We start from the raw sequence: 24916 nt of genomic DNA on the forward strand, positions 1-24916 counted from the left end.
AGGACACAAGTAAGGCAACTGCAGATCACCATGTGCTACTTAACACACTTGAAGTGGCTCCCCAGTTAGATCTGGAGGACAGGAGGGCTTTCTTGATGGGAGTGTCCTCTGGGGAAGGGTGGACAGGTCAGTGATTAGTCACAGAGGCGGCTTCTTGGAGGCCATCTCCCTCGCCACTGGACCCCGTGGACACCTGTCTGCTATTGTACCCCTTGCCCGCATCAGACCTTTTCTTACTACTTCATGCCTTCCTTTGAACTTCTTTGCATGAAACAGCTTTCTAGTACTTGGTTATGCTACTTGTATTGTTCCACATTTTACTTTTTCTCTTTATCCTAAAATTGTTAGATTAAAGCAGAGACCAAATTTCATTCTCTATGGTATTTTCTTTACTACCATATAGAAAGAGAGCATAGGTAGTATTTGTAAATCAAGATAAGGAGGTACATTTTATTAATTTTTCCTCTTTATTAGGATAAAACCAGATTAACATTAGATTTTATCAAATATTTTAGTAAGTTCAGTAAATGAATTATTTCTAATAAATCACAACCTTATTAGGATTTTTGTGTGGAAGACATAAAGCTTAAATTGTTAAACAGGTCATTTTTGTTTTGGTGGTTGTCATGGTATTCTAGGCTATATTTAGGTAAATTATATATACGTGTACAATATATATGTATATTTTAGACAGGATCTTGCTGTGCAGTTCAGGCTGGCCTTGAACTCACAACTGGCTTTCAACTCTTGACACTTCTGCCTCAGCCTCCTAAGTGCTGGGGTTACAGGTGTGCGCCACCGTGCTTAGCTTAAATAATACAACATTTTAAAAGGCTCAAGATGAAAAAGACCATATCATTTGTAATATGTGTGTTTATCCATGTAAAATTTTAAGATGTACAAGGAGATACATAGCAATACCAAATTAGGGAATCTTGGAAGGCAAACTAAGGGGCTAGGAACAAGTTTTTAGATATTACAGTCAAGTCTGCCTGCTATAGTTTTCAGTAGCATTAGATTCCAGTTAAAGATTGTTCTTTGTGGGGAGACTAATACCCTTTTGTTTTATTTTTTTTCTCAAATTCTTTTATTGGTACATTTCAGGTATACAGTACAGTTATATTCATCATTGGGAACTTGTACCTGTACATGATGTATCTTGGTTCTTATTTTTTCCCCATTCCCCTGCCCTCACTTCACTCCCTCTACCCCTCCCTATTTACAAAGACTTTGTTTCCATTTTTTGCTTTTCTCATAGTTTTTCCTTTCCCTTCTTTTCTTTCCCATTCCCCTCCCACCACCCTTACCCCTTTGGACTTTTTCTTCCTATTTCACATTATCAGTTATTCATTTCTTTTGTTTTAAATCCTTTGCTATAGCCAGGTGTGGTGGTACAAGCCTGTAATCCCAGCACTCTGGAGGCTGAGGCAAGAGCATCACTGTGAGTTTGAGTCCAGCCTGGACTGCACAGTGAGTTCAAGGCCAGACTGAACTATGTAGTGCGACCCTATATCACCTCCCTCAAATCCTTTACTATGGAATTAAAAGTTCTGACTTATTGGCTCTTTTTTTTGGGTCCAGGGATTGAACTCCGGTCCTTGCGCTTGCAAGGCAAGCAGTGGAACTGTGAGCTAAATCCCCGGCCCAATTGGCTCATTTTAAAAAAAGTTAAAATGGTGTTTCTATGAGGTTTTTTTTTTTTTTTTTTTTGAGACAGGGTCTTACTATGTAGTTCAGGCTGGCCTTGAACTCACTATGTTGTAGCCTAGGCTGGCCTGAAACTCACAGTGATCCTCCTGCCTCAGCCTTCTGAGTGCTGGGATTGTAGGCATGCACCACCATACCCTGCTTTTTAAGAGGTTTATATAAAAATAGTCAACAAAAGAAGGAAACTGTCAACATAATAAATGCCATATATGAAAAGCTCACAACTTAGTGGGGAAAGACTGAAAAATTTCTTCTAAGATCAGAAAGCAGAGATGCCTACTTTCATCACTTCTATTCAGCATAATACTTGAAATTCTAGCCACGGCAAATAGGCATGAAAAAGAAATTGTGAAAGTTGTCAGTATGAAAAAGGAGTCACTGTCAAACCCAAACAAAACAGAGTCAGGAGGCTATGAAGGGAGGGTTCTGTGTGTGCCTGTGATAACCGTTACAAAGATTCTGAAGGGCCTGGCAGAGGAAGCTGCTCACCTCATGTCATCCAGGAAGTAGAGAGCTGGGGGAGAGCCCAGGAGGAAGGGCAGGGCAGATGCAGTTCCCAAGGGCACACCCCATGACCTGCCTGGTCCAGCTGGACCCCACCCCAGTAGGCTGTTCAGCTCAGCAGTTAGTGCTCTCAGTCAGTCTCCTCTCCAGAAGCCTCTTAATGCAGTCATGTTGATGGTCCAGATCATGTGGCACACTAACTTGTATTATTGTTTTCAGATCGTTCAGCCAGAGGAGTTCAGAGATAGAGTATATTAACAAATACAGACAACTAGAAGCACAAGAATTTGACATGTATGGCAGTGACCAACCAACACATAGGCAAGGTAAGCAGCTCTCTTTAAATACCTTATAGCTGGGCATGGTGGCACACGCCTGTGATCCCAGGACTTGGGAGCCTGAGGCAGGAGGATCACTGTGAGTTTGAGGCCAGCCTGGGCAACATAGGGGGCTTAAGGCCAGCCTGAATGACAGCGAGACCCTGTCTCCAAAAAGCAACCCCCCCACAAAAAACCTTAAATGTGGTGATATGTGGGTAGTTCACACATTAAAAGATTATGTGCTTTAGGGAATTTATATTGCTTGTTAGATCAGGATCTTTTTTGGAGTAAGTGTGTGATAGGTTGTAAAGTATTCATTTTGTTCTACCTTAAATATAGTTTCTAAATAGTCTGTTCTTTCGTCCCTTGCTTTACTATTCATTAAAAGTACTTAAAATTTTCATTTAAAAACTTATAGGAATTAAGTTTTTTATAGTAAACATTAAAACAAAAAACTTTTTAAAACAAAAAATTTTTTTTTTGTACCGGGTATCGAACTTGGACCTTGCGCTTCCAAGGCAGGCGGCGGCACCACTGAGCTACATCCCCGGCCCTAAAACAAAATTTTTAAAAAGCAGAAATATGTAAATAAAAAGTGAAGGGTCCTTTTACACCTCTTAGCCCAGGGCACACTGTGGAGAGGGTGGAATGAGTTGCTTTTGTTATATTTTTAGCCTTAGACCCTGTTCATGTGATAGAAGATGCCCTTTGGATTTTTGTTTTATAAAAAGTCATCTATACAGACTGCCCACTTTGCTGAGAAGCTCTGTCTCCTGTCCTTCTATCGTATGTATACCTGTGCTGTGAGTGAGGACAGAAGTTGAAGTTAGGACAATATTTTCCTTTCATTTTTTTAATGCCACCAGGCTGTATTATAGTTAATTTCTCATTCATCTTTCATCTTAAGGCAAAAGCAGCCTGAGGCCTTTGCCTTCCTGTCTGTTTTTAAACATTGGCTTGGTATCTTTTCATTGGCTGCTTATCCCTTCCATGCCTTTAACAAGATGTTTTTGTGTTTTACTTAGCATCTTTAGTTGCCTCTGGAGGGAGATTTGTCTGAACAACAATAATGTAGTGACTGCACTGTTAGCAGAAGTGATAGTTAAAAATATGTGGGCCTAGGGACTGGGGTTGTAGCTCAGTGGTGCCCATGCCTGCCTTGCAAGTGCAAGGTCCTGAGTTCGATCCCCAGTGCCGAAAAAAGAGAAAAATATATAGGCCCTTTGATGCAGTTTTTGCTTATGCTAAGAGAAGTACGGAGTTGTTTACTGCGTTACCGTGTATCTGGGAGAAGTCTTGGCAGTGTCCTGAATGACTGAACAGAGGACGGTACCTGCCAGTGCGGTGAGGTACTGTGCAGCTTTAACGGCGTGCCGCAGCCAGCATCTGCTGTTTAAATTATTTACATCTTGGGTTTCTCATATAAGAGAAACCATGTGATATTTAGGCTTGTGTGTCTGGCTTATTTCACTTAGCATTATGGTCTCAAGGTGCGTCCATTTTCCTACTAATGCATCAAATTTTTCCTTCTTTATAGCACAGTAACATTCCATTCTGTGTAAATACCACATTTTCTTTATCCATTCATCTGTTGATGGACATATAGCTATTATGACTTGTGCTGCTATGAGCATGAGTGGGCATGCCTCACTGTAATATTGATGTCTTTAACTCTTTGGGGAAGGTAAAGTAAAACACTTTTAAAAGATCAGTAATGAGTAGCATGGACAAATGAAGTCATTCCTAAATAGTAAGATCTGGTTCCACATTGTGGTCTCCTCAGGGTTCTTCTGCTTTCATGTTGAACTTTTGAATTTTTCCTGGGCTGGAGTCTTTGGTGTTGATGAAACGCCACAAAGCTGCCTCCTTTTAAATCTGGGGATGTTTTTTAGTGATTGTTTTCATCCCTCTCTGAGCTTTTCTTCTGAGCCTTCAAGAGGGCAACTTTTATGGACTGTCTGAGAAGGGAAACAGTCCTCCCTCTTCCAGGCGGGCTCCGCGTTATATGCAGAACATTGTCCCACCCTTGAGAGGGTGATGTATAATTATGTATTTCAAAGATTTAATGTCAGGGTTAGTCAGAACAGCAGTAATTAGACTTCTTTTCCGTCATGTACACTGTCTAGATTTGAAGATAGGAAATACTGTTCCTCATATGCACTGACAGACATACTGCCCGTCAGTGAAAATCCGTTACACTGTTTTGGATCTCTGACTGTGGAACTTTTTGGTTAGGTTTTAAGTTTGGTTGATGATGACGTGGTGAGGCAGTTTAGTAAAGAGAACTAGCAGTTTTTATAATTTCTGTTTTTTTCCGGTTCATGTAACATTTTAATGTTAATCATCTAAAATAGAGACATAATCCCCGGTACCAAAAAAAAAAAAAAAAAAGAGAGAGACATAAAGGGAAAATGAGAATAGCAGATTTTCAGGTTGTGGTATTTCTCATGCTACTCTGACCTCCCTTTGTCCTGTGTGGTTTGTTGACTTGCCTTGGATCATCCTGACGGGTCTCTTGTTTGTTGGAGATGTGAAGTCATAGAGCCGCACATGCTGTGAGCAACTCTGCTGCCTGCCTGCCCGCCCGCCCGCCCGGGGCTGTGCAGAGCAGGGCTGCATCTTCGTGGGCTGCTGCATCCAGTGACCTGAAAGTGTCAGGTGGTGTTTTGTGGCACAAGGGTACAGCTGTGGACCAGACAGCGCTGTGGGGGCTTCGGGCATTTTCCTTGTAATTTCTGTCTCTAAGCAGCAGACCTTCAGAATACATGTAGTCAGGTTATGTAAGTCATGTCAATATTGTCAGAGTAACAGGACTCACTTAGCAGCACTGTGAACCAGGGTTTAAAGTCTCTTAGCAAAAACATTCAGCACTTCCTCTTTTGTCCTTCTAAAAGAGTGGTCATAACAGCCAGATGTGGTGGTACCGGCCTGTAATCTTAGCACCATGGGAGTTTAAGCCCAGCTTGGGCAATTCAACGAAAAATCTGTCTCAAAAAAATATTACAGTAAATAAAAAGGATGTAGCTCAGTTTAGAGGCCGTGTGATCAGTCCCCAGTACTAGAAAGAGAAAGGAGACCCCACGCTTTCCCTTGGATAGCTCTTCCCACTCGCCCCAGCTGCTTGCTTTTCCCTTTGCCCCTGCGGTGTGTGCCTCTCTCAGAGGTCAGTGGCTTCTCCTCCTCCTCCCAATGGTGTTCTTGGGCTTGGCGCACCAACTGGGAGGAGGAGGCATCGCTGATGCTCTTCAGAGCTGGCAGGAGTGGTGCATGACAGTGACATATGTTGCAAAGAAACCCTGTAGTTCCAGTGAGCTCCACAGTGGCTGGGGAGGGTGGTGAGGGCCAGGGAGGCTGTGCGGAGAAGGACTTGGGGACTGTTTCCAGGCCAGTGGGCTGGATGGAGAAGGGGCTCGGCTTCCCACAAAGGAGCAGGTTTTGCTTTGAGATCTTGCCCCTCCACTTTTGAAATTGAGAACAAGGACCACACAACTTGATTCAAATACCGGAACGGAGGGGTGGGGCAGGGCTTTGGAGGCACGTGCTTGTCTAGCACATGGGAGGCCCTGGGTTTGGTCCCAGCACATGTGTGTGTGTGTGCACAGTGTGTATATGAACATGTACTTCACTTATGATATATAGAAAGTAACCACATTTTAATCATATATTATTAGACCAACTATGAAAGTAAAGGTTGAAGGCTATGTTTACAAAGGCAGACAGTGGCAAGGGGGAGCTGTCGGTTCAGAAAGAAAGAAGGAGGGCAGGGAGGGGGGGCTTTGTGGGAGAGAGGTGTGCAGAGGGGGAGTCTGGCAGAGAGGCAGGAAGGCCTGAGTCTATTCTGGAAGTGAGACTTCTTGCCCAGAGAAGCCTCGTACCTCATGAATTTCGATGCTGCTTCTGTGCATGGAGTGATAGCCACAGGTCATTCGGGATCCGAGGTGGCAGCTGAGCGATGCACACATTCATAGGACATGGAGTAGGGAGTGCTGCTCAAACATCACTCCCAGCACCCTAGCAAACTGAGTTTGGCCCTTGTCACCGCACCTGTAGTTTGTAAGTTGATGAGATTTATTTATTGCTACTGTTAATTTATTTTATCAGCCGGAACACACAGTTAACATGTCGATGTGTTCTGCTGGAATCCTTTTCAGTACCATCTAATGAAAGAGTGAGTACTGTGTTTTGCAGGTGCTTGCCTTAGGAGGTGCGTGAGCCCACGCGGTGGTGGCTGTGAGGCAGGATCTGAATGCTCAGTTTGATTGTCTGCATCATTAACAGTGGGCTACTTGGGGAAGTTTCTCAGGAGACTGCTGGTGGAGTTAGCCTGTGAAAATGCATTCTTTGCATCTGCCTGTGTGCCCTGTACATGCCATATATGCAGATTTGATATAACATTGGCTTGGTTACTTCATCTTTTTTCAGGCAAGATATATCATTGTCTTTATTTGTTTTGTCTGAATCCAGGTCCAAGACCATCTCTGATTAAATTAAGCAATGTGACATGTATCCCAGAGACAACTTACACATATCCTGATTTGCCTATAAATCGATGTAAGGAAAAGGTAAAGTTACTTTTGTAAATGTAATTTTGCTGGTTGAATAAATTCCTGAAGCCCAATGTTGTTCTTTAGAATGTGAAAATTACTAGGTGAGCACACCTGTGGGTGTGAGGCCCTGAGGCAGATGGAGGTAGTTTTGAGTTTTTATTCTCATTTCATGAGACAGAGTCCATGTGGTCCAGGCTGGCCTTGAACCTGCTATGTAGCCCAAGCTAGCACTGAACTTGCAGTCCTCTTGTCTTAGCTTCCTGAGTGCTGGGATTGCAGATGTGGACCAGCGTGGTTTTATGCAATAACCATGCGCCGATGTTCCTCTTGGCCTGTGCTTAATGTATTTAGCCTCCACCTGAGTGTATCTCCTGGCATTGAGCTCTTCACCCAGCCTTTCCTGTCTGCATGCCTGCCCCACCTGGGGAGAGCTTCTTACTTAGAAACTTACTGCTGGGTCTTGTTAAAAAGAAATAACACACTCCAGCATCTCCATTGCTTTTGCAGGGTTGGGGATCAAATCCAGGGCCACTGAAATATATAACCAGCCTTCCATTAGGTTTTTCTTACAGCGTTGCCCCTGATTTGATCAGTCATTGAATACACATCATTTTGTTACCAATGCCAGTTCAGATCTAGCAGTAGGATGGTTGGGTTTCTAATGAATTGCATGTTATTAAACATGGTTAAAGAAAGGGTATTAAAATTTTTATTGGCTATTCTAGTGGAAGAAACAGTTATAGATAAAATAGAAATTGTCCCAAATTTTATTTTGCTTAAGATTGAATCATACAATGTTTATAGGATAGGTATATTTTATTCATTTTTAGAGGCCAATATTAAAATTAATTTGTATTCCCCGATCATGTCAATTTCTGGAATGATAGGAGAGTTTACATAAGTTTAGGGTGGCAATGAAGAAGTTGTGTGGGAAGAGTGGAATTAGGGTTCTAGAATAGTCTGTATAACCTGTAAGTGGAAAAGTCAAAGTTAACTTCTTAAAAGTTCATCTGATGCCCAAGGTCCAGAGTTCAATCCCCAGCACACACACACACACACACACACACACACACACACACACACACACACACACACACACAGAAGAATGTCTCAAAAGTTCATCTGAATAATTTTAAAGGAAAAAAAGTTTTTTGAGACAGAGTCTTGCTGTGTAGTTCAGACTGGCCTTCAACTCAATTGTGTAGCCCAGGTTGGCCTCAAACTCATAGCGATCCTCGCCACCTGCCTTGCAAGCGCAAGGTCCAGAGTTCAATCCCCGGTACCAAAAAAAGAAATAAGCCAGATTGGTTACAATGGGCTGGGGATTTAGCTCAGTGGTTCCGCCGCCTGCCTCACAAGCAGAAGGACCTGAGTTCAATCCCCGGTACCAAAAAAAACCGAACAAACAAACTCATAGTGATCCTCCTGCCTTAGCTTCCCGAGTGCTGGGATTAGAGGTGTGCGCTACCTTGCCCAGTTTGAAATGAAATTTTTTAGTATTTTCATTTTTGTGGAAGAAATTGAGACCTAGAGAGCTGAAGTTATGTTGGCCTGGTTTCCATAGCTGTTAGTAGTTATAGTAGTAGAATTGGTTTTAAAAGTAGCAACTGTTTTGTAGCCTTCTTGTGCTCTTTTGTGATGTTTAGGTGGTTAATTAGTAATTTAAATTGAAGAAAAATAAACCCTGAAAGTATTTCTAAGATAGATGATACTTTTCTACTTTTGTGTCAATTTTGAAAGCTAATTATTATTTTTTTTTAAATTCCAGGTTATTTCTTTGATAGAAAGCAATTCTGTGGTAATTATACACGGCACCACAGGAAGTGGCAAGAGCACTCAACTCCCGCAGTACATCTTGGATCATTATGTTCAGCGTTCTACTTACTGCAACATTGTGGTTACCCAGCCACGGAAGATAGGAGCCAGCAGCATTGCCAGGTGGATCAGTAAAGAGCGCTCATGGGCCCTGGGCGGCCTGGTGGGTTACCAGGTGAGAAGAGAGAGGAAGCAAACTCTCTCATTGTCAGTCTCTTATTCTGCATAAGTTGACAATAGGACATGACTATTTTCTACTGGAAATTAAAATGGAACCATTACAGAATAGAATGGTGACATAATTTACAAAAATAATGAAACTGAATTTATTGAACATAACTTAATTTCTTTCTTAGTTGAACAGGACAAAAGTGTGAACCCTCAGGCTCATGGCTTTAATAGCTGTATGTTTGTAGTCGAGAAGGTGTCTTCATGCATGGTGGTACTACATGCAAGTCTGTGGGCAGAAGCATCACTAGATAAGACAAAAGACAAAAAAGTCATCTTGAGAACTTGACTGTTAATTTGGACTCTATATATCTTTGGAAATATAATAATATTTTCTTACCTCCATTATGAAATGGACATAGCCTCTTTGGGTAGTTAAGTAGGAGCCACTGAAACCTGAACTCTTGCCCCTTTCTCTTTTCCCTCCCTGGTTTTAGGTAGGGCTGGAGAAGATAGCAACAGAAGACACCAGGTTAATTTACATGACCACCGGAATCCTGCTTCAGAAAATAGTCAGCGCCAAGAGTCTGATGGAATTCACGCATGTCTTCATTGATGAAGTGAGTTTTCTGGCCTCTTGTGTGGGTCCTTGCTTTAGCAGGATGACAGCTTCCCTCACTGTGTCCTCTTGTGATGAGTTGGTCAGTACTTTGGGTCTGCATCTACCCTTTCTACTTAGGAATGTAAATTTTGTATTTAATCTTTGTTCTTTGTCCCAAAATATGGATGGGCTATTGAAGAATGATTAGGAAAAGACTCCTTGTTTAGAGCTGGTGTAGGAAGGCTTTGGCCCCAGGTCAGATCTGGCACCCACCTGTGTAAAGCAGGTTTTCCTGGAGCAGTGTCCCTCTCTTGTTTACATGCTGTCTGTGGTTGTATAGAGCCCTTGAGGCCCCAAAGGTAGGGATACGTTTTGTCCATTTTCTTTCCTTTTTTTTTTTTTGGTACTGGGGATCGAACTTGGGTCCTTGAGCTTGTGAGGCAGGCAGTGGAACCACTGAGCTAAATCCCCGGCCCTGTTTTGTCCATTTTCTACAAGGAGTTGCCAACCCTTGGTGGACCATGCCACACAGACAGACAGTTGCAAGAACTGTGACTGTGTATGGATGTTTTCAGCCACCTGCAGGAACTTTCTATATAGTAAGTCAAGGACAACAATACTTAATAAAAAAGGGGATGCTGGAGATGCAGCTCAGTGGTAGAGTACTAACCTGGCATGGCAATGTCCTGGGTTCCACCCTGAGCACTATGGGGCTAGAAAAGAGATAGCAATCTACTTACCTTTCCAAGAAAAACTCTGGGGAAGATGGTGGAGTGGTGAGCAGCAGAGAAAGAGCCTCTCTGAGATTTGGTGTCCTGACCCTGGAATATAGCAGTGTGAGGATGAGAAGGAGGGAAGTGAGTCCCCAAGACCCAGGAAGGATCTGAAGCAAGAATTGAAATCCATGGAGAGAGTGAAGAAAGAGCCTGCAACAAAGAAGAGGGAGGTAGCAAGCAGTGCTTTCTCCTAGAGCCTGGACTCACGGCATGAAAATGGTGGGTCAAACTTGCAGATGCATGGTGACTACTGGCAGCCCCAGAGGTGTCCATGGAGAAATGTACCAGTGGAATGGAGCAGTAGATGCAGTAGTCTGCAGTCTGTCTGGTAAGTTATTCAGGTTCAAACCTCACCCAGGAGAGGGTGATTGGCTGATAGCCATCTTGGAGAGGGCCTAACTAAGCTTGGAACTCAAAACAGCTATGGGCTGACTCCATGTAGTGACTCTCTGTATCTTGGTGAGGGTGCTAAGTTCCAGTCAGCACGAGGTCAGGGAGCGAAGTTCAAGTCAGCAGTAAGCAGTGTTCAAGGTGGCAAGGGGCATATGGATTGTTGTAGGCTCAGCGAATCTGGTTCCAGCCTTATAGCCAGAAACCAGCCTGAAATTCAGTGGAACTAAGGGTGCAGGATGGCTGGGATTATCTACTACCCCACTGTAAAGCTATGGCTGGCTTGCTGGGATTAATCAATTCACATCTGGACTGTATGCCCACATTGTCTACCAGTGACAGCAGAGACATGCCAGAATTGACTTTTTTTTCTTTATTCCTCTTTTCTGGTTTCTGTTCTTTTCTTTTTTTTTTCTTGATTGTTTGAACAGTTTTTGGGTTTTTATTTTGGTTGGTTTTGTTCTGTTCTGTTCTTGTTTTTCTTTTTTCCTTTGTCTTTCTCTCTTGTTTTCTTCACCAGTTTCCCAAAATTCGCATGATCTTCCTTTGTCCTCCAGCCTTGCTTCTAATCTCTTCCTCTTTTTTCTCTCTTTTCTCTTTATGTTCTTTATTATTTTTCTACTATGTGTTCTATTATGTGTTTTATTATATATTTCTCCATTTTTTTCCCTCCTAGCCCCTTTTAAAGCTTCCTCCCTAAAGGTAAAATTGCCATTTTAAGGACTTTTTTATTGCATATAATTTTCTGGTTTGTTTTAGATTTTGTTATATAACCACAAATCCATTTCATGTGGTTAAAGGTGGAAAATTAATAGTTGCCACAGTTTGTTTTTAGGCTGTGTTTGATGTGATTGTTATTGCTGATTGTACTACTTTAGCCACGGTGACATAACTGTGCTAATTAGTTGTTCTTTGTGGTATACCAAGACTGAGATTGCCTAAGGGTCTTAAAAAAAATACCCTGTAGGCCAGTGCCAAAGAACCACCGGCTGGGCCACATAGGCAAAAACTTCTCATCCTCAATAAATTGAAGAGGTAGGATCTTGCAATAGACTCAAAACCAAAAGGCAGGTATACCTGGCAGACGCCTCTGAGAAGTGTTCATTTCCTAAGGGTTCTGAATACTGGCAATAACGCTGCTCACCATAAGTAATTTATAAGCATCAACCTAGGAATTAAACTTAAAAAAATACAAAATGAGAAGACACTTAAACAAGTTGCAACCTCCCCAGGCTTTCAGGTCACCAAAGGCAAACTCAGGGCAATGAGGTGGAACACTCTGAAAGCCACCCACCTGGACTCTGAGGTGGTAACAGTGGAAGTAACAAAGCAGATGAACAAGGCTCTACAAAAAATCAGAGCAGAAATAATTTCTCAGATAACTACAAAGATGGTGACCAGAATGAAAGACATGCTTAGTGACTGTAAAACAGATACAAATAAAAAGATAGAGGAGCTCAGGAACATAATGGAAACTATGAATGCCCTGCAGAGGAAAGAAATGGAATCCATGAAACAGACTTAAACAGATATCCAGGAGATTAAAAATGCCTTTGAAAGTATATGCAGCAGAATGAGCCAATGTGAGGACAGAATATCAGATATAGAAAACAGGATTGTGGTTAGTGATCATGAAAAGAAAGATTTCTTAAAAATAGCAAGGGACCACAAGAAATCCAGCAGCTGCTAGATGATGCAAAGAAGAATAATATAAGATTGATCAGAGTCAATGAAAAAGCAGGAGATAGCGCAAATGACATAAAAAACCTGTTCAAGAAGTAATGGCAGAAAACTTCCCAAACAAGGAAAAAGAATTTGATATATAGATAAGTGGGGAATATAGAACTCCAATTAGCCATGATGTAAAAACTCTAATAAAGTATTGTAACCCTTATCTCTGTGCCTGTCTTAGGTTTTTTTTATTTCTCCCCTTCCCCTACACTTTCTGGACTTTTCTTGGTAGGAAGGAATATTTGATTGATGTTTGTATTTTTCTTTCTCTCCTCCCTCCTTTCTTCCCTCCCTGTACTGGGGACTGAACCCAGTGCCTTCACACTGAGCTACATCTCCAGTTGTTTTTTACTTTTCATTTTGTGATAAGATCTCAGTAAATTGCCCAAGCTGGGCTTGAATTTGTGATCCTCCACCCTCAGCCTGCCAGAGTGCTGTGATTACAGGTGTGCACCACCATGCCCAGCTGTATTTTCAAGAGTAATTTTTCTGGGTGGAAGATGTGTTTCAGCAACTTTCCCAGGAGCTTCAGAAGTAGGTCTACCCCAAACTCCTGTGTTTAAAACCTTATCAATACCTCTGCCTGAAAATGTGGCTCTTTTCTGGAGGGATCAGAAGTACCACTTAGCACATAGGATTGCAGGGGTGTGATGTGGGGCTGGGGAGCTTAGTAGAGGCTGAAATCCTACCATAGGGCTGTGGTTGGCATGAGGTCTTGCCACTCGCTTTTGATGTGTGTGTCAATTAACGGTAGCAAGATGTACCACAGGGCCTGGAATAGAACTTGCTATAGAAAGAAGCATCAGCCCTTTTACCTCTTTTGAGGAGAAGGCTCCCTTCTTCAACTTTAGGCTGCTCTGCACAGTGGCAGACAAATGTCTCCAGGGAGAATCTTACTGTCCCCTTGTCCACTGAGGTATCCTGACCAAGTAGAGTAACTAGATTCTTTTACAGAAATGACCCTTGTCCCTGGCTGGTCCAGGTGAGGCAGAGTGGGAAGGAACAGCTGTGGATCCTTGGGTCGCTTAATCTATGTCTCCATCTCTGTTTGAGCAGGGCTAGGAGGCAGCTGCTTCTCTAAGAAGGCCCTGTGCCACTGCTCTTCAACTTCTACCTGTTTACCTCAGACCCTAACCGTGTCCTGGTTTACTTGCTTATGGCTGGCCCAGCTTGTCCAGGGCCAACCTTGCCCATCTGTGTGAGGTATACTCTGCCTATTGTGGAACATGATATGTGACTCCCTGGCCAGTATTAGATTGCTACTTCTATATCCCTTGTCTTAGTTATTGTTCTCGTTGCTGAGACAAAATACCTAACACCCAAACTCAAACAAGGAAAGGTTTATTTCAGTTCACAGTTTGTAGAGGTTTCAGTCCATATTGGCTGGCTCCAAGGCAGGGTGGCATGGCATGGGCGCATCACAGTGGAGAAACAATTCATGGCAGGCAGAAGGCAGCAAAAGTAGCAAGCAGCAAGGGACAAACAGTGATAATAGCAGCCCTCTTTCTGTCCCTTATATTCTATCCACTCACACCCAGGTGGAGCACCATTAATCCTAGCATTGCACCGTGAATCAACCCCAGCATCACATCTTTAATCCCAGCATCACACACTCTAGATCCAGCCACCTCTGAAAAGCTCCACCTATGACCTCATGAGGCTTTGGGGGGACATCTAGATTTAAATCATAATGTCCCTGCACTTGCTAAAATAACAGCGAGCCTTTAGACTATGGCAGGAGTCAGCAGATGTGTAGGGAGGTCATGAGCCTCCAACCACAGGCTGTAGGCTAGACACGCCCATCTTGCCTGGGCTATATTGAATGAAAAGGAACTGTCTTGGGCTATATATAAACATATACAAATAGTTAATGTAAATAAGTAATCAACTTCCCTTATTTTCTAATACTTTTTATTACAATGCAGGTATGTGCAGCCCTTTGGTTACAGAGGGGTTAGCAATGGGCCCAGTCGTCCTCTGTGCTTGGGAAGGGTAGGGTAGGGCTCTGTTAGTGGTCATAGTGACCTGGGGAATCTATTAACATTAAGTGGAAAGAGCCAAGGATACTCGACATTGCTCTGCCAGATGCCAAGGCCCTAAAGAGACACAGAAATGACAGTGACCCACATGTACCCTCTGATTTGTGGGCAGATGCCCTTTGTTTCCTCTTACCCAGGAGTGTTGCCATTTCCCTGGAGAGCTGCATTCAACGAGAAATGGTTTGGTCCCCTGTCCCCCAGGGGTGCATTAAGACCCCCTTTCCCTCTGCTCATTCAGCAGTGCCATGTGTGTTCCTTGATGCCATGTGGAGTGTCCCCTTTTTATATTGTAGGTACATGAGCGCACTGAAGAAATGGATTTCTTGCTGTTGGTAGTCCGAAAACTTTTAAGAACAAATTCACGTTTTGTGAAGGTAAATTTGATATTCTGAGTAACATAAATACTTGAGATTTATTGTCTAGTTTGTTTCTCCCTATTTTAACAGAAACAACTGGGCCCAGTCTCTTAAAATTGGCCATCACGTGTAGTACCCCAGGTCTTGCCATGGAGTGGGCAGGAAGGTGTCCTTTTATGGACGCACTATGAAATACTTTTTGGTTATTATATTGCATTCAATTCTGGCACTTTGTCCAGGCTGCAGAAAATGATCTAATGATAGTTGACTATAATGAAATGCTGGGTCTTGGAGCTTTGCTTTTGCTTGAATAAATACCACAGTTTAAAGGGATGACTCTGAAATCATCATTTTGGAAATAGCACCAAAATACCAAAGGGTTTTGAAATTTAAGGACAATATATGCATCAATGGCTGTTTTAGAGGTGTAGGTCATGAGTCTACTGAAGGTCATAGGGGGGAATGGTTAAATATCCTTTTTCATTTGAACAAAAAGGAGGAAGATTGGAACTAGGGCAAAACAGTGAAGGATTTAGAATAATTATGTCTTCTAAAAAAATCCAGCTATGCTAAGCAGAGTCCTTTGGGAACCATCTTTGGTAGCAATAGGAATATGTATGCCAGTATAGCATGGAATTGTTAAGGATTTGTTGTTACTGGAAGATAGTTGTTTTCTAAATCATGAGGTGCTCAGTGTCCAAGGGTCTAATCTGATCATTTGCTTGGGGAGAAGTTTCTCCTCTTTTCCCGCCGGGTGACCAGTTCATCCTCGGTGCTAAATGAATGCATCCTGAACTCGGCAGTCCATCACTTTGCTGCTCTAGGGGACTGGAGAATGTATGAGAGAAGGGCTTTTCATTCCTCTTTGCCCACTTACTGATTTTTTGGTGTTGGGTTCTTTATATATTCTAGATATTAATCCTCTAGATTAGTAGAAGAGTAGCTTGGAAGGATTTTCCTCCAGTTCTGTAGGTTGTCTCTTCACTCTTGATTGTTTCCTTTGCTGTGCAGAAGCTTTTTAATTTGATGTGGTCCATTTGTGGATTCTCGATATTATTTCCTGCTCTATTGAGGTCCTTCAGGAAGTCTTTGCTGGTGCTTATGACTTCAACTATTTCCCTCCAGCAATTGCAGGGTTTCCAGTCTTGTATCTAGATCTTTGATCCATTTTGATTTGGTTTTAGTACAGGGTGAGAGATTGTAATCTAGTTTCAGTCTTCTGCATGTGGACATCTAGTTTTCCCAGAAAAATTTGTTAAAGAAGCTATCTTTTCTTCAGTGTATGTTTTTGGCTGTTTTGTAAAAATTCAGGTGGCTATAGGTGCATGGGCTTGTTTCTGTGCTTCTGTTCTGTTTTATTAGTCTACCTGTCTGGTTTTGTCACAATACCATGTTGTTTTTATTACTATGGCTTTGGAGATCAGGTATGATGATGCCTACAGCATTGCTTTTTTTCCCCTCAGGATTGCTTTGGCAATTCTGGCTCTTTTGTGTTTCTATATAAATTTTAGGATTTTAAAAAAGTTCTGTGAGAATGCTGTTCGTATTTTAATAGGAATCACATTGATTCTGTGATTGCTCTTGGTAACGTAATGTCATTTTTTTTTGGTACTGGAGATTGAACTAAGGACCTTGCACTTGGGAGGCAGATGCAGCACCACTGAGCTATATCCCTGGCCCAATAATGTCACTTTAATGATATTAGTTCTACCAATGGCCTTACTGTTTTTTTTTTTTTTTTGGTACTGGAGATTGAACTCAGGATCTTCTGCTTGCGAGGCAAGTGGTGGAACCACTGAGCTAAATCCCTGGCCTGGCCTTTCCATTTTCTAAAGTCTTAATTTCTTTCTTCAGTGTTCTGTAATTTTCACTGTAGAGGCCTTTTGTCTTCTTGGTTAGGTTGACTCCTAGGTATTCTTTCTTTCTCTTTCTTTCTTACTTTTCTTTCTTTCCTTCCTTCCTTCCTTCCTTCCTTCTTTCTTTCTTTCCTTCTTTCCTTTTCTCTCTCTCTCTCTCTCTCTCTCTCTCTCTCTCTCTCTCTCTCTCTCTCTCTCTCAATCATCTATTGAAGCTATTGTAAATGGACTTGTTTCCTTAACTTATTTTTGGCAGGCTACTGTTGCGTAGGAAGGCTGTTGGTTTTGTGTGTTGGTTTGATATTGCTGTGTCTTCTTTTTGGCAGACCTGGAAACTGCAGTCAGCCCCAAGCCTGCATAGGCCAAACCACTGAGCACCGGGCTGGTTCCCTTGGTGCTGCACAGGTCTTTTCTTGGGTGCCTCTGGTCCCGTGGGTATAGTCAAGGTTCTCCGGACCTCTTGTCTTTTTCTTTGTTGGTTTACTCATTTTTCTGGAGCACATTATCTAGTAACTTATTTTTAAAAATTTATTTCCTGGTACAATTATAACTTAGATTTTTGAAGGAATGTGTTTTCTCATTTGCTAAAATAATTGAAGAAGAATAGTAAAAGTTAGTGTCTCCGAGCATTCTCTGAAGTGTAACAATTTGTCCAGTACATGAGCTTAATTCAAGATATTTTTAGAAGTTGCAAAAGTTACTGAATACAGGAGTGATGCCGTAGATGTGCCTGGGTGCCCAGTGCTTCCATTTCAGTGATCAGCATTGTCACTGTGTGTCTGAGTGGTCTTTCTTCTTGGTAGGTCGTCCTGATGTCGGCTACCATCAACTGCAAAGAGTTTGCAGACTACTTTGCTGTTCCTGTTCAGAACAAGATGAATCCTGCGTATGTTTTTGAAGTGGAAGGCGTGCCCCATTCGATTGAAGAGTACTATCTTAATGACTTGCAGCACATTTATCGTAGTGGGGTATGTTGCGATGTATTGTTTGTTACATTGAGCAGAATTTTGTATTTGATCCAAATAAACCTGTATTTACCATCTATGGCTGCAAATCCCTATTTGTAGTCAGAGCAGAGAGATGGGAGGAAAAGGTTGGAGAGGAGTAAAGGAAGGGGCTCCTAGGTATATTGTCATAAATGCTGAGCACAATAAATACAGTGCACATCCCTGGGACAATTTCAGGGATGGTTTCACGTCATTGAAAAAGAAAATGTCAGATTTTGGTCAGCTCCAAATTGTAAATTCACTTGGTGGGAGAAAGTAATTTTATTTCAAATACAGCTTTGATTAAACTTAAATTTTCCAGAGTAAGGTGCAGGAGGAGGATTTGCATTGTGACAGTGAAGAATTGGTAGAACACATTCTTATGAAAAGTTGCAGTGGATTTAAAATTGCTTTCATAAGGGTGGCACATTTAGAGGACTTGGACATCAAAAGTCAAAGCAGGTGTGACAGGTCTTCCTGCCCCTGCTGGGAGTGCAGCTCAGTGGTGGAGGACTTGTATTGGAAACCTCTGCAATAGATTCCAGTCTCCTGCCCAGTGTACGATGCAAGGCTGAAGAAAAACTAAAAGGTAGAACTAAAGAGACAGAGAAATGGGGAGCCAGGATGGCCAGTGCTGAGAAACCAGCAAAGGCTCTGGTTAGTCCAAGCTACTTATTTTTATTGGTAATCAATTGGGGTAAAGGTGAGCTACGTGCGAGGACAGGACTACCTGAGAGAATGTGCAGCTGTGCAGTTGCTATAGATACTGTGCAGGCAAGGCTTGTAAAGGGAAAAGACAAAGAATTCTCAAATTAGGAATAGAATAGACAAAATATAGGATTCTAATTAGAACCTTGTCCTTCTAGTCAAGAAGATTTTAGTCAAAGGCCAGGGATTTAGCTCAGTGGTTCTGCTGCCTGCCTTGCAAGCACAGGGTCCCAAGTTCAATCCCCAGTACCAAAAAAAAAAAGATTTTAGTTATAGGAATGGACTCTGGGTGTGAGCTACTCAGACTCAGCTGCTGTGTTATCTCATATTGAGGCCCACAGTTTCACAAGCCACGACTCTGGTCTTGGCTTTGGCCATTGGCGGGCAGGGCATGCTAACCTGTGCGCCGCTGAGGTGCTTATGAGGTGCTCCTATAAGTCATGTAAGTTTCAGTCAGACTCACTTCTTAAAATGAGCCAATTTGAAGCTCACCTCTTTACAGCCTGCACTGCTTACAGCCTGCTTTGGGCATAATCAATGTTGCTGTCCCCTGCAGACTTGTCTAGCAGGTTCAAGGCTCTGCACTGCAAGAGAAAAAAGAGCAAAGCAAAGAACCACTTCGTCCTGCTTCCTCCTGTCTTTTGTCCATCCAACAGCCTTCCTACAAGAGGAGACTACTGTTAGGGTTTCTTATGATTCCTTGTGCACATTTTTAAAACAATTTTATTTTATTGGTACATTTAAGGTATACAGTATAATGACATGCATCATTGGAAATTTGCACCTTTACATAATCTCCCTTGGTTCTTATTTTTTCCCCCTTCCCCTGCCCTCCCTTCAACCCCTCCATCCCTCCCTATTTACAAAGACTTTGGTTCCATTTTTTCATTTTCTCATATTAATTCCATTCCCTTCTTTCCTTTCCCCTACCCCTCCCACTTCCCTTCCCCTTTGCCCCTTTTCTTCTTGTTTCACATTACCTATTATACCTTTTAGTCCTTATTTACACTTTCAGTTTCTCACACTAGGGAAACTATTCGGTATTTACACGTGTGTGTCCTTGCACACATTTTTATGCCTGTGCAGAAAGGATGAGTATGCTGTTGCTCTCTTTCTCTGATGTGGTAGCATTCTGTGCTCACCTTGCTCTTTGACCTAGTTTTCCACATTTCTTCATACTGGTATGTAGTTTTCCTCATTTTCTTTTTAGAGATAATATAACATTCCTTCATGTGAATCTCAGGTATTTCTGGTTGTACTACAAAAGTGAATAACTTTGCCCACATATCACTATGTATGTCAGAGTCTATCTTGTACGTCGGCATTTCTGAGCCTCAGTGCTCTTGGGGTCCAGATCGTTCTGTATGGTGGGGCCATCTTGCACGTTGTAGGACGTTTATTCCTGGCCCTCACCCACTGGATGCATTGAACACCTCTCACTCTCCTCCCTTACTACGGCTGAAATGCTTCGAGAGATTGCTAAATGTTCCCTGGGGAATAATGCCCCCAGTCCGCATGAGAACCCCAAGGATCCCTTAGGCTGTGTCTTCTAGAACATCCATTCCTGGAAGGAGAGTTGCTAGGTCAAAGAATGTGTACGTATGTCATTTTGGTGGGTGCTTCCCAGTTGTTCTGAATAGGAGTTTGGATATTAAAAACATTTGGGACCCAGGTTGGTGCCACATGCCTGTAATCCGAGCACTCTGAGAGGCTGAGGCAGGAGGACTGCAAGTTTGAGCCCAGCCTGGACAATTTAGTGACTTAGTGAGGCTCTGTCTTAAAGTACGAAAAGAAAAGTAAAAAGGGCTGAGGAAGAAGCTCAGTGTGAAGGCCCTGGGTTCAGTCCCACTACTGCAGACAAAACAACAACACAACACAGGGACTGTGGGCGTGGGTGCTAGGGGTATAGTGTAGCGGAGAGCACTTGTTCAACGTGTGAAGGCCTTGGGTTCCATCCCTCGCACCCCTCCACTTCCGCCCATCTTCTATTACATGGAGGGTTCACCTGACTTACAAAGACAGTTTGGCAAAGCAAATCATGTCAGAGGCAGGCCCATGATGACCATTAAATGTAGCGCTTCTTTTTATCCAGCTTTTAAATAACAGTATTTCAAAGAAAAATGGAAAGAATTTTATAGTAAACACCTATTATAATCCTGTTAGTTTGTAGTACTTTTAAAAAGTCTCCTTTTGGCAATGACAGCTTCTCAGACTTTCTTTGCTTTTTTTTTTTGGTCCTGGGAATCAAACTCACAATCTTGCACTTGCGAGGCAGGCGGCAGGCGTGGTCCACAGCCCCTTTCTTTGTTGATGACCTTGACAGTCTGGAGGAGTCCTGGTCAGGTGTTTCGTAGGACACACCCCTATTGGGATTTGACTGCTGGTTTTCTTGTGATTAGACTGGAGACCACATGGTAAAGTGCCATTTTGTTAGCTGTCATGGGTGCACATTGTTACCATGACTCATCACTGGTGACTTTAACCTTGATCTACTGGCCAAGGTTGTGTTCTCCAGAGTAATGTTACTTTCTCTTTCCTTTCTCCTTTCTGTTCTCTTCAGAAGCAAGTCAGAAAGTGCTCTCCTTACTCAGGTCGGGAGGAGGGAATACTTATTTATAACATTGGCTTTTTCTGACCATTTTGTAATGTGAGGTGGTTTACTAGTCTTTCAACTGGCTAAAGTTTAATTCTTCTTGATGTTGCTTTGTTTTGTATGTCAGAGCACACAGCCATTTAGATGATTCCTTGTGGGCATGGTGAGGAGTGGGTCAGACCTGGGCCTTTGCTCTCTGAGCCCCTGGAGTTGAAACAGCCAGCATCTAGGCAGGCAGGCCCCCTTCAGCTTGTGGTGGGTTACATTTAGCAGGCTAGTGAGCCCCTGGCTTAGCATTGCTTATGAAACGCCCTGTCTGTGGTACCTAGAGCCGCACAGTAAATAGTTCAGTGAATGAATATGCAAGACTTGATTGTATAAAGTTGTTTTTTGCACTGGGGATCAGACCTAGGGCCTTGTCCATGCTAAGCACGTGCTCTACTACTGAGGTGTATGTCTGGTCCCTGTGTGTTACTTTTGAACTATGAAAGTTGCGTTCTGTATAGATTCTGTCACATAGTTTTTGAAGTCAGAGGACCTTTGTTCAGGTCCCAGTTGTGTTATTACTCCTACTGGTGTCATATGACTTTCCCTCTCTCTCCAGGCCCCCAGGGAGAGGCTCCCTCCTAGTGTGGAGCACGGCCTTTCTGCCCATGTTTCTCTCTCATCCCTTCTCCCTTCTCAGGGATCTTGCAGCCTCTTCTTACCTTATTATCTCTCTCGTCTTCCTTGGTTGTCCACATTTGAACATAAATGAGTTTCTTTCATCTTCAAAAGCACCCTCCTCTGGTCCGAGATTCTCTATAGCCTTTGCAAACTTTGTGTGGACTCAGGGTGTCTACCTCCGGTCATCCTGGGTTCTCAGCGTGGCCCTGCTGTCCCTGCCTAGCTTGCAGTGTGTTTACTTGGGTCTCTGTGGCCTTCTTGCTAAGGCAGCAGAGCTCTGCCCTTGGCTTCCTTGGCCTCTGAGGTCGGATGCTGCTGGCCACTGATCTTACCTTCCCTGGGTCCCCTGGTGCACTCCTGGGGTTTTCTCTTGCCGGCTGTGGCTTTTCCCTTTCTGTGTTCTTTCATCTTTTATTTTTCATAGTACAACTTGCAGTAGACAATTTCATTCATTGTGGGAAGTTGGTATTGCAGAAAGGTGCATAGAATGTCGGTGTGCACACCAGTGAATCCAAGGTGCACATCTGCCATGGAGATCCAGAAGTAGAGCGTCCTCAGGCCCGGCTACAGGTCTGTCTTTCTGTCTTGTCTTGTCTTTCTTTCTTTCTTTCTTTCTTTCTTTCTTTCTTTCTTTCTTTCTTTCTTCTTTCTTTTTTGGCTTAAATTCTTCTATTGGTACATTTTAGGTATACAGTACGTTTACATTTATCATTGGGTGCTTGTACCTGTACATGATATATCTTGGTTCTTATTTTTTCCCCATTCCCTGGGTGCCCTTCACCCTCTCCACCCTTCCCTATATAAAAAGACTTTGTTTCCATTTTTTCCTTTTCTCATAATTTTTCCTTTCCCTTCTTTCTTTTCCCCTTCCCCTCCCACTTCTCCTACCCTTTTGGACCTTTTCTTCCTATTTCAAATTATCAATTACTGTTTTTTTGGTACCAGGGATCGAACTCCGGTCCTTGTGCTTGCGAGGCAGGCACCAGAACCACTGAGCTACATCCCCAGCCCTATCAATTATTGGTTTTAATCATTTTAATCCTTATTTACACTTTCAGTTTCTCACACCAGAGAAACTATTTGGTATTTACACATGAGTGTCCTATTTATTTTACTTAAGAATATGGCCTCGATATGCATCCATTTAGCTATAAATGTCTCTAGTTTCTCATTCTTTATGGCTGAGTAGTACTCCATTTTATAAAAAAAGCCACATCGTCTTTATCCAATTTCCAATTGATGAACAATTAAGCTGTTTCTAAGCTTTAGCTATTACAAACTGTGCCGCTATAAACATGGGTGCACATATATTGCTGTGGTATGATGCTTTTAATTCTTTTGGGAAGATACCCAGCAGGGGAATAGCTGGATCAAATGGGACCTCTAGTCCTAGTTCTTTGAGGTGTCTCCATACTGATTTCCACAGTGGTTGCACCAGTCTACACTCCCACCAACAATGGAGAAGGGTTCCTTTCTCCCCACACCCCCACCAGCATTTGTTATTGGTTGATTTCTTGATAGCCATTCTTTCTGGGGTGAAGTGGAATCTCAGTGTTGTTTTCATCTGCATCTCTCAAATGACCAGTGATGTTGAACATTTTTTCATATGTTTATTTTCTGCTTTTACTTCTTTGACTGAGAAATGTCTGTTCATTTCAGATGCCCATTTTTGAATTGAGTCTTTGAATTTGGGGGGTCTGATTTTTTTTTTTTTTTTGGCACTGGGGATCTAACTTAGGTCCCTGTGCTTGCACAACAGGCGGCGAAACCACTGAGCTAAATCCCTGGCCCGGTGGGGGGGGGGTCTGATTTTTTTCAGTTCTTTATATATTTTAGATAGTAGTCCTTTTTCTGAGGTACAGCTGCTAAATTTTTTTCCCCACATTGTAGGTTGTCTCTTAGCTCTGTTGGTGGTTTCTCTTGCAGTGTAGAAGCTTTTGAATAAGATGAGATCCCAGTTGTTGATTCTTTGTGCTAGTTCCGTGCTACTGAGGTTTTGTTCATAAAGTCTTTTCCTATGCCAATGTCTTCAAGAGTTCTACTTAACTTATCTTCCAGCAAGTTTAGTGTTTCTGTCTTAATATTTAGATCTTTAATCCACTTCGATCTTAGTTTAGTACGTGGTGATAGATATGGGTCTAGTTTTAATCTTTGGCAGGTTGAAATCCAGTTTTTCCAACACCATTTATTAAATAGGCTATCTTCTCTCCAATGAGGGTGGTTGGCTCCTTTGTCAAAGATGAGGTGGCTGAGTATGTCTGGAGTTGTTTCTGCATCTTCTAATCTATTCCACTGATCCTCAGGTCTGTTTCTTTGCCAGTACCATGCTGTTTTTATCACAGTAGCTTCATAATAGTTTCAAATTGCGGATTGTGATAACCCCCTGCCATGTCTCTGTTGCCTAGAATTGCTTTTGCTATTCTAGGTCTCCTCTGGTTCCAAATGAATTTTTGGATTGTTTTCTCTAGTTCTGTGAAATATACTGTTGGAATTTCAGTCGGTATTGCATTAAATCTATATAGTAGTTTTGGAAGTATGGTCATTTTCACTATATTGGTTTTTCCTACCCAGGAACAAGGGATGTCTTTCCATTTTCTTATATCCTCCTCAATCTCCTTTTTCAGAGTGCTGTAGTTTTCAGTGTAGAGGTCTTTTGCTTCCTTTGTTAGATCGATTCCTAGATATTTCACTTTTTGAATGCTATTTTGAAAGGAATTGTTTCCCTAATTTCTCTCTCAGTGAGTCTGCTCTTTGTGTAAAGAAGGCTATTGTGCAGGTGTTTCGTGTCCACACCCCTCCAACCTGAAGTTCAGCCTTTACGCACTCTGGATAGGGTCTAATTCTTTTTTGTTTGGTTGTTTTTTTTTGGTACTGGGATTTGAACTCGGGTCCTTGTGCTTGCACGGCAGGTGGCGAAACCACTGAGCTAAATTCCTGGCCCAATAGGATCTAATTCTTATTGTTAGGAATTAATCCACTTCAACTGGATGCCACCTGTCTCTAGCACCATTTCTTTCCCCACTGCCTGCAAGGCCTTTTATCTCTCTTGCTGCATGGATTCCCTCCTTGTCTTTTAGGATTTGCTGGCCAGCCAAGATGTGATGTCCTTGTACTGGCAGAAGTCCCAGGCTCCAGGGCCTCTACTTAGGACAG

The 24916-nt window shown here is 42.5% G+C and overlaps 1 protein-coding gene across 6 annotated transcripts in view; it reads left to right on the forward strand.

Moving 5' to 3' along the window:
* The window catches only part of Tdrd9 (tudor domain containing 9), a 93753-nt gene that overhangs the window by 12567 nt on the left and 56270 nt on the right, over nt 1–24916 (forward strand). For 4 of the 6 annotated variants that reach the window (XR_002389080.2, XM_004837467.3, XM_021243746.2 and 1 more), the window contains exons 2-7: nt 2431–2537; nt 6996–7093; nt 8847–9068; nt 9559–9681; nt 14892–14972; nt 17614–17778. Coding sequence is in view for 5 of the 6 variants with exons in the window: in XM_004837467.3 (XP_004837524.1) it covers nt 2431–2537; nt 6996–7093; nt 8847–9068; nt 9559–9681; nt 14892–14972; nt 17614–17778 (796 nt within the window). In the remaining variant the exon portion in view is untranslated. Of the gene's footprint in view, nt 1–2430; nt 2538–6995; nt 7094–8846; nt 9069–9558; nt 9682–10675; nt 10767–14891; nt 14973–17613; nt 17779–24916 lie in introns of those variants that run through there. The other 2 variants (XM_021243750.2, XM_087195625.1) reach the window with 2 other exon arrangements.

The sequence above is a fragment of the Heterocephalus glaber genome, unplaced genomic scaffold, assembly GCF_053883595.1.
Source record: "Heterocephalus glaber isolate CG9 unplaced genomic scaffold, H.glaber_assembly_v1.0 deba00001608, whole genome shotgun sequence".
NCBI lineage: Eukaryota > Metazoa > Chordata > Mammalia > Rodentia > Bathyergidae > Heterocephalus > Heterocephalus glaber.